This window comes from Toxorhynchites rutilus, chromosome 1 (genome assembly GCF_029784135.1).
Source record: "Toxorhynchites rutilus septentrionalis strain SRP chromosome 1, ASM2978413v1, whole genome shotgun sequence".
Lineage (NCBI taxonomy): Eukaryota > Metazoa > Arthropoda > Insecta > Diptera > Culicidae > Toxorhynchites > Toxorhynchites rutilus.
In genome coordinates, this window is record NC_073744.1 from 172,293,256 (window position 1) to 172,307,193 (window position 13,938).

General features: G+C 40.8%; 2 protein-coding genes across 4 annotated transcripts in view; one reads left to right on the forward strand and one right to left on the reverse strand.

Annotated features, from left to right (window-relative positions):
• Nucleotides 1–7,152, forward strand: part of LOC129775350 (transcription factor SOX-8) — a 57,298-nt gene extending 50,146 nt beyond the window's left edge. For both annotated transcript variants that reach the window (XM_055780027.1, XM_055780017.1), the window contains one exon: nt 5,295–7,152. In XM_055780027.1, coding sequence (XP_055636002.1) covers nt 5,295–6,750 — 1,456 coding nt within the window. In that variant the 3' untranslated portion in view covers nt 6,751–7,152. The remainder of the gene's footprint in view (nt 1–5,294) is intronic.
• A 4,410-nt stretch (nt 7,153–11,562) lies between these two features.
• Nucleotides 11,563–13,386, reverse strand: LOC129761910 (syntaxin-1A-like). Of its 2 annotated transcripts, none has more exons than XM_055759755.1 (5): nt 13,247–13,386; nt 13,095–13,190; nt 12,718–13,036; nt 12,152–12,654; nt 11,563–12,102 (listed from the first exon to the last, which is right to left on the reverse strand). In XM_055759755.1, the coding sequence occupies exons 1-4, from the start codon at nt 13,277–13,279 to the stop codon at nt 12,200–12,202; spliced, it is 903 nt and encodes a 300-aa protein (XP_055615730.1). In that variant the 5' UTR covers nt 13,280–13,386; the 3' UTR covers nt 11,563–12,102; nt 12,152–12,199. The 2 variants fall into 2 exon arrangements, with proteins under 2 accessions (XP_055615730.1, XP_055615731.1); XM_055759756.1 differs by having other exon boundaries at nt 13,277–13,373.
• Between the last annotated feature and the right edge of the window lie 552 nt (nt 13,387–13,938).

A 13,938-nucleotide genomic window follows, 5' to 3' on the forward strand; every position in this document is an offset into this window, starting at 1 on the left:
AAAGTGGACGCGCAATCGTTTGACTACGGAGACCCTTACTACTTGAAAAGACATCCTAGACTCACTTGATACTACTATTGAAGCCTTCATGCCATCGACAAGCGATTAATTCCTTCACTTTATCATTATCCAAACACACATTTGAATTTGTTCAGGGCATTGCAAACACAATTTAATTTTTAAAGGTGTTGAGAATCGCTAAATTTACTGCTAAGCCTGAAAACTCAAGATCACGACGCTCGGTTGTCTGAAACGAACAGTAAAACATATGGTTCAATGAGAGGTCTAAGGTACGGTTTGTTTCATAACCGTATCTATTGCGACAATCCCGTTGCAACCAAAAGTGGATCCTTTACGATAAATCGGTTGAAAACAAATGAAACCATCACATAAGCTCACTACCTACCACAATGCTGATCTTGCTGCTTTGTATCATTGTAAACAAACAATGCTTCAATTTATATTCTAGTGTGCAGGTATTGGTGACTATCTCACACTACACGATTTTCATATGTCTGTGTGCAAGTGCCGAGCGTAAACGAATGTTTTTGTATTTTTCAAGTGTCAAGTTTCTATAAGATCAGTTACATTTTCCGTTGTTGTAGTTGTTTTGATCAATAGATCTGGAAAATGCCGAAGGGAAAAGAGCATTTTCGCTCACGGAGAGCGAAGAAAGACAAATCGATGCATTTCGCCAGGAAAATGTTGGTATCAGAGAAATTGTTCGTCGGATTTGACGATCCCTTCAAGTAGTGCTCATTTATTTGGCGAATCCTCAAGGATACGGTAAGAAGGAGAGAGCACCACGCAAATCGAAGCACTCTAACCTCGATAAGCGGGAAATAGCTAGAACATCTACGAATACCTCAAAATCGCTTATGCAAACAAAGCAATATTTCAACTTAAATATTACTCGGGTGACAATTCGTCAAGTGTTGGTAAAAAATCCTCACATAAAATGGACTTAGAAGGTTAAAACTCCTCATCTTACACAATCTCACATCGGAAGATGTCTGTTATGCTAAAGCCCACATGAACCGACAGTGGGACATTCTTTGTCGCAGAATGTTTCCAAAAGAATGCATTTTTCTATATACCATAACGAAAAGTTCTTCAATGTATAGGTTATCTTCATTGACGAAAAAAGTTCAATTTGGATGGTCCTGATGGTTTCAATGGGTACTGGCGTGATTTACGGAAGAAGGAACAGTATTTTTCAACCAGGAATTTTTGTGGAGGCTCGTGCATGGTTTGGGTGCATGGTATATTAAATGTATTGTTTTATTTTCTTCTCCATCGTGAATACCTACCTATCTACCTGAAAAATGGATTAGTTTACTGTTTACTCTTTATGAATATGTTGATGGTTCTGAAAAGAACCTTTGGTGTTGTGTTTTTGTTATCACTCGATATTCCCATCTTGTTCGGTTAAACCTTCCTGTTTAGCTATTGCGTTTGCCACTTGCCACAGCTTTCACAGTTGGAAAATTTCTTCCCATCCAGCTTGTGACATGTTGTTCAGTAAATTACATTTAATGCGACGTGCCGGAGAAACACTTTGCCACTCACTGAAACTAATTGTTGCCTTGATGAGCGCCGAACCGAAGCTGCTCTCTTCTTGATGCGGGTTTTCTGATTGTCATGAGCAGCTTTGCAAGCCAACTCGAGCACTCCGACGGCCGAAACTCTATAATCGCTGTTGGGTATACTGGTGCTCCGGCACCAATCCGTTGAGCCTAGTTACCCTTGCGGAGCAATCAGTGAATGCGACCAACAGGGAACTGGAGACCTGCACGGTTCGAGTGAGACTTTGCCTTTCCCTTAACTTGTCCTCCTTTGTTACGTCCACGATGCCGATGCCGTACACGGGTATACGGTTTGAAAGAAAATAAGATATTTTTTTGGGGTCCGCGGGTTTTATACTCTAGCGGTACACACTCACAGGATAGAGACAAATCGGCAGACTCAGCCAGAGGGGCGAGTCCAACGAGACGAACGAATGAGCGTTAAAAGGGAGCGATGGCAAAAAAATACATTCATTACGATTTGTTCTCTCATTGGATTCACATGAAGGATAAAAAGGGTCCTTTTCAGGATCACAAAATTATCTTCAATCTAAAGAGTTTATTGTTTTGTTATCACTCGATATTCCCATCTTGTTCGGCTAAACCTTCCTGTTTAGCGATTTGTTGCCACTTGCCACAGCTTTCACAGTTGGAAAATTTCTTCCCATCCAGCTTTGTGACATGCTGTACAGTAAATTACATTCAATGCGACGTGCCGAAGTGCCACTCAGTGTTGCATTGGAGGCGATTCTAACCTGTAATTGAACATTTGCGATGACAGTGGTACAGTGTCGACTTTCAATGTGGGGTCATAATTTGGATCTCTATGTTTACAAAAATGTCCAACTAAATAAGTCGCATTACATGTCCGTCCAATTAGCTAAATGTCGAACTAATTGTAAATTACTGTACTTTCAATCTGGAAACAATTTAAGAATTGATGAAAATTGAATAATCAGGTAAGCCCCAACTATCAATAAGCTCAGAACAACTGTCAAATTCACATACTCATCAGATCCTGGCAAACAAATGATGAAAAAATCAATTTGTGTTTTATTATTATTTTGGATAATGTTTTAGAAAGCATTGAACTGTATTTCCTAAGCTCTTTTTTGGAAGGTTTAATGGCCCTGAAAAGCGCCTTGTTTTATGGAATGGTTCCAATTTAGAAAACTTAGTACTCGTGGTTTTGAAAAAAACCATTTCGAACGCCCTCGATGCCGCCTTGTTCTGGATTTGCCACCAAAGCAGATTGTGTAAAGAACAAACTTTTTTCTTCTGCTACCTGCTGCCGTTTTGCGATTGCGTTTGCCACTCGCCACTCGCCAGCTAACTCGATATCATCGGCGGCCGAAACTATATGTCGCCTGCTAGGTGGACTGGTGCACTGGTACTAACGCGCTCGGCCTAGCTACCCTTGCGGGGAACTCCAGATCAACACGGTTCGAGCGGGATTTTGCCTTTCCCTTCACTTTTCCTCCTTTACCATGTCCAGACATAGCTGCTTGGGTTGGTTTGTTGGTGTGTTGTGATGCGAACCGATGTGGTGTACGGTTTGAATGAGAATGATCGTTACGGTAAACGGTTATGAATTAGAGAGACTTTAAACTCTGAGAGTTCATTCGTCTCTTATCGTTACGGCAGCGGAGCGGGGATTTTTAAGCTGACTGGCTGGCTCGAGAATTACGCATGTGTGAGACTGCGACCAATGTTTCGTTCATTTTTTTCTTTTTCCTTTCCAATCGTGCTTCATTCTATTTCGCTGCTGCTCTGGTTGCCCGTTTTGGTCGGTACGATTTGAGGAGCACAAAATGGACCAATCAAAAATGGGCACATAGTGCATTTTGACAATGCTTGATATTTCACAATTATTCAATTATTTATCTCAAGAAAAATGAAATGTTATTCGTTATGATAGATGCGTAGATATATTTCCTATCAATTGATGCAAAAACCTTTGCGATCTATTGAGAAATGCTCGAGTTATAAGTGTTCCAAATCTTGCATTTTTTCCTACTTGTTCAGTGCCTAGATTTCCATTTCACCCCCTATATCTTCCGGTTAGACGTAGTCCTACGTCAAAAAATCACATTCAGCAAAACAATGCTACTATTCATACCAGCAAGGAAACTAAGCAATGGATTAAGGACCAAAGCTCAATTTTTGGACTGGCCGGCTCGCTCGCCAGACTTGAATCCTGTTGAAAATCTTAGGGAGTTGCTTGTACGCAGAATCTATACTGAGAGAAAGCGGTACACCACGATTGAAGTGCTCAAGGTCACAATTTCGGAAACATGGAAAAATATCGAGAAATCCATTCAGTAAAATTTGGTAAACAGTATTCCAACACAAATTTTCCAGGTTATTAGCCGAAATGGCAAGGTTGCCAATCATTGACATGTAAATCAACCGATCGTTTTGAATTTTTTATTGATAATACTTATGAATTTTGAAATGGTCTTATAGAAACTGGAAAGCTGAAATGATCATATTTAAGCATAATGAATAAACAAACAACTCGTTTGAACGAATTTGATGTTAAATATACTTTATTCGAAGTATTCAACAATCTATGAATGTATCTTGTTGAAATTCTAACTATTTGTGTTGCAACGAAATAGAATCAGGGTGGTCTTATAGAAGTTGGACAGAGTGTATAAGCAAAAACCCGATAATGGGCCGTTGTTACACGTCAACCCTTGGCCACATGTTGCTAAAATCGTTAAAAATTATCTAGGAAAACTTCAATCGAATCTCCTACCCCACCCACCACTCTCTTCAGATATCGCTCCTTCCGAAATCGATAGTTTGTTCCGTTCGATGAGGCTGAACTGAGTTGCACTTCCATTTATACGATATGATAAAAAATTGGATCAAATCTTGCAATGCTTCAAAAGTCCATCGAATCTTCAGATAAGGAATCCATTTTCTGCCGGTAAGATGGGAAAAGGTAGCGACAGACGAAACTTTGAAGATTGAGGACAGAACCTTCAAAGTTTGATAGGAAGGAAGGAAGGTATTGAATTAGAGAGACTTTAAACTCTGAGAGTTCATTCGTCTCTTAAAGTTTGATAGAAAAAACGGCGGATTTATATACCTTCACCCGACAATAACCCTATCTGAACTTTTTCATCCATTTCATTTTCGAATACATCTCGCCCCAACAATAGCGAAAAATATTTCATGGGAACGTTCTAAATTATTGCCATGACGAACGCAAGACACAACAAAGTCCGGCCTTCTAGTAAATAAATCACACCCAGTATCAAAACTGCATTGGTTTGTTAAGTCTCTGGTTTTCAAAGCGCATAATTTTATTCATGCATCGGTATTTCCCCCCTAATAGTACACGTATGGCGTGTAAATACATGTATATTAGAAAAAAATTAACCCCCTCATAAACTCACAGCGCATGGTTTGCATATACTTATCGAATTTTCTTATCGCTGATATCGAAAAACAATATTTGAACAAGGTATTCCACACGTAAGGGCAAACCAGTTGTTTACACACGTGTTCCTGCGACAAAGTATAACAAAAATTCCCTGGCAGAAGCGACGAAATCTATCCCATAGTAACACTTTAATTCGAATATTCTTCCCCCATCCGGAAGCCATGGTATTCGTTCGATTAAATCCATTTTTATTGTGGGAAAATGCATACACCTTAGCGCACATTCTCGTAAACATGAAAAAACTAACAATAACTGTTTCCATTTTTGTTTTTCAGAAACCTTGCAGCCGAGGACAAGCTGCCATTCATCGAACAGGCGGAGAAGCTACGAATGACGCACAAAAGCCAACATCCCGACTACAAGTACCAGCCGAGGAGGAAAAAGTCTAAGAAATTTGGCAAACACGGAAAACACTGCTGCGACGAGGAATGCGAGGAGTCCAGCAGCCCTCCACCTCCACCCAAGCCACGCACCAAAAAGGCCACCGGTGTGACCACGAGCAAAACCAAACTTGTGCAACAAGCAAAAGCGCTGGCAGCTTCAAATATGAACACCAACTACGAATATCAACTCAACGATCAGTCGGTGACAAAAGTGGGACACACGACCGATCTGTTAACTCCTTCGTCCTCGACCTCGTCGATCGAGCATTACCCGGGATATTCGGTCAGCAGGCAGAGTTCGGCTAAAATTCCAAATGGCGAGCTGATCAATCGTTACTACGGCGTGGTTTCGTGCGAACTAGAATCTCCCTGTAGTCCACAAAGTCCTGGTGGAGCATCGATTCATTCCTCTACGGAAGGCCAACCGTTAACTCCGCCCACAACTCCGTACACCGGACTGGCCAATCTCAAGTCGTTTTCGCCACATTCCCGATTGTCCAGTAACGACTCCCCGGTGGGATACTACAACCGAAACGATTACATCAATGGCTCTTCGTTGGACTATCGTTCAGAGCAGTGGAGCTCGTTGCACATGAACAGTGGCTATCCCACCAATTCACTCTCTGCTTCTTCCTCTGCCTTTGCGTCCCAAAGCAACGGGAAAGATTTTTACCGCGCTTTTCCGAACCAAATGCACCAACTTCATGAGTCAAATTCGGTCGCATCTTACCATCTACCAAGCTCGGTTCACCTTCAACCGAACCTATCGTCGTCTCCTATCCATAACCTCCCCCCTGATTACACCACAATAACGGCAATTCCAAACCAAAGCTACCTTATATCACCCCTAGACCAGGACCAAGTCGATATTGAGCAATATCTGGACAGCCAGGCGGTGGTTAAGAAAACACTCGCCCAATACTGCAAACCAGAGGAGTCCTCCTCCCATGACCTAGCCGATCCTCTTCTCAACCACCATCAGCCACATTGTCACTCCCCGGCTGGGACCACCATGAGTGTAATCGCAAGCGATCCCACCGGAACCTCCTCGTCATCGCTTACCGCCGCTACTACCGGGATGGATCCCAACTCAACCCACTCTCCTGTTCCGGCGGGTCTGTACTACGAGAATGCCCACTCGTCATCGTCGGTCATGACGCTACATGCCACGGCTTCCAGTGGACCACCGCCGCCGCTGCCGTCATCCTCGTCGTCACACCACAACTCTTCACCGCAGCATTCGCACGCCCATTTGCACCATCACCATCACCACCACCACTCGATGGCCGCCCATCTGCCCTCGTACTACAACAGCTGGGGCACCGGGAACTATGGGACCAATTCGTAATTGGTGCGTTTAGTTAGGTTATGATTTACCGGAGGGGTGAGATACAAACTTGTGTAATTCAATAAGGTAGGGTGTAAGCGTGTCGAGAAATGTTTCATCGGATCGTCAAAAATCCCTCACCATGTGGTTCCGATTTACAAGTCTCAGAAAAAAGTTATTTCAGATTAATGAGGTAGCATCAACTTAAGTTTTCAATTTTCAAAATGAGCCCCTTATGAAAATTAAAATGAAAAACAATACGTAAAACGAATGAAACCCAATGATAAACTTTATGAATGATATAAACAGACAGCTGAGAGTAGGAAAATGTCATGATGAGTTCAATCTGTATGATTTGTTCCAATTGCAATTTAGATTAAGGCGAAATGTAACGGTGAAATACAATAAAAACAGATATTGCAGAAAAAGGATTTCATTCGGGAAGCTTTAACTTTATCAGCGTGCAAACTTGCCTGGAAGAAATCCAATTAGTAAACAACTTGCATGCGAGTGTGACATGCAAGCCACTCTACTGGGCGTTGTGGGGCAAAGTGGGACATACGGCTCATCAACCGAACTTTTATTTTCTTTCTTATGGGCTGTCCACATCCATGTGGACAAATTTAGGGGGTAGGGATTACAAAAATGCAATTATGCATTCTCTCATTTGCCTCTCGGAATGACGTTAGAAGGTGATAGAATCAAATTGGAAACTTTTGCTTGAGCCGTTTCGTTTTTCACTCAACGAGCAATCATTGAGCCTCGATCGCGGCAGTAAAATATAGGTAAGGTAAATGATTTTAGTTTGTCCAGTCGAAAATATGATCAAGGTTTGCCCACTTTTTTGAATGCTCTAATTCAGCGCTCATGTGTCAAATAAGGCCTTCGAATGTTTCGAAACATATAAATGAAATTGCCTTTTACATGATTTATAGTAGTTTGATAGTATATTTTTACGAAATCACATGTTTTAAAGTATTATAAAATACACCTTCTGTTTGTGTCAATGCGCCTCTCATTCGAGCTAACTTTTAATCGATCACCAGATGTTTATTTGACACGTATTCAGACCTTTTCTGGATTACAACACTTATAAATATTGTAAACATCATGCTTGCTTGTATCGGATTTACATAGCTAAACCATTAAATTACCGCATTTTGATGAACTCAATTCTGATCATGAGTTGTCCAATTCAATAATGTTGTTTTGTCCACATGATTTCTATGGCATCCGCTTGGCGCGCTGCAGTTTGTTTATTGTGTCCTTCGCGGATAGCGGAAATAAAGTTTCTCTGTATTGAGTGTGTTGAGGTGAACACTTCTAAAATGCCCAAGAAAAGGCAATATTCTGAAGAAAGCCTAAATTATGAATGAATCAATATGATGACAGTAAACTCAAGGAATGATAAATGCAACATCTACTTGTGAATTCGAATGTTTTCATTCAAAAATGGAGATTTCTAAAACCGAACAAACCATGATCATTTTTTTGGGCAAACCATGATCAGAGGTGGTCAAACCATGATCATAATTCTTCTTTAAGGAAAATCGTTAAAAAAAACATAAAAATTTGAATAATTTCAACACCTTATGGTAGTATTAGCAACTACAGACTTGGGGCTTTTCAACAAACCCAAACTCGTATCGATTATGTGTGATTTTCATGAAGAAAAATCGATTTGCATTTACTAGTTGCGTAAAAACACCCCAAATTGGACAAACCAAGATCATTTACCCTAGATAGTTGAAATCGAGTTGTTTCCTGTGCACTATTGCAATGACATTTTTTAGGTTCTAGTATGAAACGATCTAAGCCAGTGGTGTTCAACCTTTTTGCCAGAGGGGCCACAAACACATGCATGGTGTCGTGGGCCGCAAAACAAAAATAAATGTACTACGAAATTATAACCGGCGTGAAACAAACATAGAAATTCAAGAATGAAGATCTTTTAGTACAAACATTTGGTAGCACTGATAAGAGTCAATGAATGAATGCTTTAACTGAGTGAGGGACGCTGACTTTCACCAATATTTATTGATTTTTGTGTATGAGTTCCAAACATCATACACACCAGAAGAGCCCACCGGGCCACAGGCGGCCCGCGGGCCGCAGGTTGAGTATCACTGATCTAAGCCAACGCAAAAGACCATATTAACGCAAGTTATTGGTGAGCGGGAAGATGGATTCATGTGCACTTGAATGCAGACAAGGAAAAGAGTACAAGGGAAAATAAAATCATTCATACACGCAGATTCAGTCTATTTTGACTCACTCGTTATTTTGTTTCGTGCGATCCTTCCAAAGGAGTATTCATTCATTGAATGTTGTTTTCCACTCTTTGTTTTGCTATGTTCACTCTCAATCCCGAAAGAAGATGGTCGGAGAATGAAAAATGATTCATTGTGCAATCTTACGATTGCTTGTTGCATTCTTTTCGTCATGATTATTCCAAGCAGATACAAGAGTGATTTATAATTAGGTGTGGAGAAATGAGCGAATGACCTTTTCCATACTTGCCATATAGCTGGTTTTGCAGGTCGAGGACCAGTTACTGCTGAGGTGAAAAAACGGTTCTTTATGATTCGTCGGAGGCTGGCGACGAATTCTGCATGAATCTCTTCACTGTTGCTCGAGCGTTTTCAAACACTTTCGAAACTTCGCACAAAGAAAACCCGCCCTTGATGGTGTTGCCCTTTCAAGCTCTTCCAATACTATCTATCTATCCTTTTTTTGTAATTCCGCGACATCTGAAATTTAATTAGACTGAAGAAAAGTTTCAAACCTGTATGACCAATTTACCCACAGAAACGTGTCCATATCACCCCAAACAGCACGCAAAAATTAAAATGCAATTTCGGTTCATCAAATGGTTCCTCTTCTGTAGGCGAACAGAGCTTTACTACATACTACACGAAAAGTTTGTTTTATCAGCAGGAAAAAAACCTTCAAAGCACGCTCGAAAAACTTACATTTTCTTACAATCAAAGTGCTTGCTTTGTTCGTGCTACCGTTTCCCTCCACCTGTCAAATTTTACCAAAGTTTTTTTACGTTAAGTGCATACAGTTCAACAATAAAAAGAGATGGTATAATAAAATATCCAAATTGAGCCGATAAAAAGGGTGTGTCCAAATCACCCCAACTTACCTAACATGAATAACGGGTGTTAAATAAAAAGTGAGAATTTTTTCAATCACATATAATTTTTTTTTCTTTTTCATCGATTACAGTATTTTTTATCAATAACGTAATGTATTTTCTTCAAAAAAATGTCAGTGAATGTTTGAGTAAGGGCCGCGGTTTGCTGTTCGACGCAACTTTGTCGCGATGCTCTCACAAGAACGTTGTACGGTTCTACGAAACGCATTTCCAGCAAAGAAAAAAGTTCACGGTGGCACATTTTAAAGAAGAAAATGTACCTGTCAGTACGGTATATCGTATCCTGGATTCCCTGAACGTAAAGCGGAAGGTCGGAAGTGGTCGTCCGGTGACGATAATGACGAAGCAGAGGAAGACTTCGTTAAAGAAGCTGTTTGACAACAAGGACGCAACCAGCCTGCGTGACGTCGGTCGGAAATATGGCTGCTCCCACGTATTGATCCGGATCCGGTCAAGATGGGAGGAATCGTCTGCAGGAAGAAGACGAGGTCGCCGGAGTACACGGAGGAGCAGATTGAGACGGTTAAATCACAGTGTCGGTGGATGACCAAAAAATACCACGGGACGTCTTTTGTTCTGGACGACGAAAGCTATTTTCCGCTATCCAAAATGCATATTCCAGGAAATGATAATTACTACTCCAGCGACAAGTCATCCACACCGTCTGATGTGAAATACAAGTTCAAGCACAAGTTTGAAAAAAAGGTTATGTTGTACATCGCCATCTCCGACCGGGGCATTTCAAAGCCTTGGTTTAAGCCGAGCGGTCTGGCTATCAACCAACAAATCTATCGAGAAGAGTGCCTCGATAAAATCCTGCTGCCGTTCCAGAACGAGCATCACGCGGATGGGAAGTACGTCTTCTGGCCGGACAAGGCGTCTTCCCATTACGCCAAGAAGACGCTGGCGTATCTTGAGGGGAAAAAGATACCGTTCGTGCCGATAGATCGTAACCCAATAACGTAACGTAACTTGCTTACGTTATTGGGTTACTTGTTAGATCGTAACCCAATAACGTAACGTAACTTGCCCCAGTGCCGCCCAATAGAGGATTTCTTTGGCTCACTCAGTGCCCTAGTGTATAAAAACAATTGGAGGGCCAAGGACACGAAGCAACTGCGTCGAACAGCAGACAACGGCCCTTACTCCAACATTCACTGACATTTTTTTGAAGAAAATACATTATGTTATCAATAAAAAATACTGAAATTGATGGAAAAAATAAATTTATATGTGATTGAAAAAATTCTCATTTTTTATTTAACACCCGTTAAGTGGGGAATGAATTAAGAACAAAATATCGGAAATGGTCGAGGTAGCCTTGTTTTGGCGTGAGATTGTTCTATAATAAGTTGTACGTAAAGGCGATATTATAATGCAAAAGTTTGCAGGGGAAATAAAAAAACATAAATGGAATCCTATAACAATTGGAAAGCGATACACAAAACTTCTTGGACAATGATTGAAAAAATCAATGTTGTATTTCTGTTGACGTTGTACAGAACCTTATGGACGGGGTAAAGAGGAAGGTGCGAGCATACGGGCTTGGGCTCGAAGTATGAAAAATGGAAAATGCCAAAAGTTGTTTAATAGTTTTTATTTTACTGTCTAAAATTTTCAAAAGGATCGGTCTACTGGGCGAATTTCTACAGCGTTTTTTCCGTGATGCAATTTGATGTGACACACTCTTTAGAAAACATTCGCGACTATTAATCAATTAATCAATTCATGGCAATTGACACAGTTAATCTGGATTTTATTTCAATTTAAAATTAACGTCTCTAAAACCACCCTGTAATAGTCCATTGGTTGAGTAGACAACAAGTAATTAATGTACACTGAGAAAACACTGAAAAATTGGCACCTTGGATAGACTCGATTTTAAAACTTTTTTTTATATTTTCAATGGTGTATTTACGCAAAAAATAGTCTGAACATACTATGAAATATCTTCACAAAATTGAACGTAAGTCAAACATCTTCGAATTGAAGCTATTTCTACACATTTGTCTTTATTCTGCATTCTGTAGTTCCGAAGGCGAACGGCGTGACTATAGTTTGTTTATAGATGATGTTTGCAATCGAGTTCTGTTCTGTTATCGACTCGGGGAAGGAATAGGAACAAACAAAGGACTACTTTCAGAATAAAGTGAATCTCGCAGAGCAGAACCGTCCCTGTGGCAGTTCGTGTGACAATCATGTATCTCCATCACCTGTATACGACAATATTAGTGTAAACAAAAAAACACGCAATTATAATACCTTTATCTGATCTGCCTGTACATTATGAAATAAGCGAGGAGTTTCCGCTCAGAACACAAACTGTTCGACCAATAGAACTACCAGAATAATCACAAGTACAGCTAGCACAAACAGCATCATGCCCATCTGATAGCAACAAAAGAACTTTCGCTTGGCCACCCGCCACTGACAGCGTCGAGCTGCTTGCAATCTTTGAACCGCATTAGCAACATGCGCAGATGCTATCTCAACATTACCTTCCGCTAGCTGCAGTATACTTCCGTGATCCATTATCAAGGTGGAGAACAGCACAAACAGATCGCGCATCTCAACCAATGATCGTTCCAGCGCCAACAGCTCCTGGTGACGGCCCTCCAAGGAAGCGAGGGTATGGAGGGCTTCCTCCACAGTCTGTGGTTGTGTCGTGTGACAGTCTCCTGGCGGAAATTGGTGGAGTTGAATCTCTTCCAGTAGTGTTTCGGAGGGTCCGCGCTCAGATGGATCTTCATCCTCAACGAGAGATGCTGAAAATTTTGTTCGATCGTGAGCAAGAGAAGTACTGAATTGACTCAAAAATTGGCACATACAAACCGATTTGAATCGCGTGAGTTTTTCTTCGTACCGCCGAATTACTCCCCAGTATCTCCAATAGGCTTTGATGTAGATTGTTTTTAGACAATCTAACTGAACACTACGAGCGCGGCTAACTAAATCATCCCCCTCACCAACATCCGGTTTGTCCAGCTCAGTCTGCAGTTGCTTCACGGCGGTATAAACGGTGTAGCACAAGTTCGCGTTTCTCTTCAGCTTGTGTTCAACTCTCGCGTAGTCTTCGGCAAAAATGGTCACCTCAATGTCCAGCACGTTTCGTTGCAGGTCACGAATCCGGTGGAAGATCTCTGAAAACTACTGTTGGTGTGGTGCTTGTCCCGAATCCCGCGTCTCATTCAGATCAATTACTCACCCGATCCAGATCCTCCAGTAGAATCTCCTGATTGTGCAGCGTAAGAAATTCATGCTCCTGGACAAATTTGTACTCGAAATCCTTGAAGGTGCTCTTCTGGAATACGAAATGCCTTTACTCTGGGGGAAAAACGAAAGGTCAATCCAAATAACCTCCAACATTTCATTGAAACGATCTCTCACCATTCTCAAATGGATTTTTTTTAAACCACAACATATTATTGCAAAGCGCAACCGGCTGCCAGGTACTGAATGAGGGCGCGAAATAAAACGCGGTGATGGTGCTGTCTGTTTTGCTCAGTTCCCTAATGAATGATAATAGGTTTCGATAATATCGCGGCTAGTTATGAGAGTGTGAAAAGAGCGACACTTTTTTTAATTCAATTTATTTTCAACTGGCTCGGCAACGGCAAAGCATCATTGAGCTGTGTTCATAAAGAAGGAAAAGCTTATGAATCTTTTGGATTTTTTGATAGAGATAACTACCTCCTTGGAACTAAGACACTGAGGATTGCGCACATCTGAATATGTTTGAGTTCTGAAGAAAATAGTTGAAGAAGAATGGAACCGTAGATTATTACTAATAATAAAATTATGCATAACAAAAAAAACAAGAATGTTGGGGATATAAACAATAATTGAAAATAAAAGAAAAAATACACACATATACGTAGTTGAAATTGTATAGACTTGAGGAAATCATAAATCAACGAAATAGTATCGAGATTGCGAGTAGTCAGAACGTCACAAATCGTAAAATTGAATGGGGAATGTCAAAAAAATTAGCGAATTTTTTCTATTGAAAATAACCTGTCATTTTGAAATTCAGAGCAATACCACACAAT

What these genes read in the sequence shown, in the direction of transcription:
- LOC129761910 (XM_055759755.1), bottom strand. Translation starts at nt 13,279, where the DNA reads ATGGTGAGAGATCGTTTCAATGAAATGTTGGAG. An exon ending in GTTTCAATGAAATGTTGGAG is followed by an intron (nt 13,191 to 13,246) that starts GTTATTTGGATT and finishes TTCGTATTCCAG; the next exon opens with AAGAGCACCTTCAAGGATTT. An exon ending in CACGCGATTCAAATCGGTTT is followed by an intron (nt 12,655 to 12,717) that starts GTATGTGCCAAT and finishes CAAAATTTTCAG; the next exon opens with CATCTCTCGTTGAGGATGAA.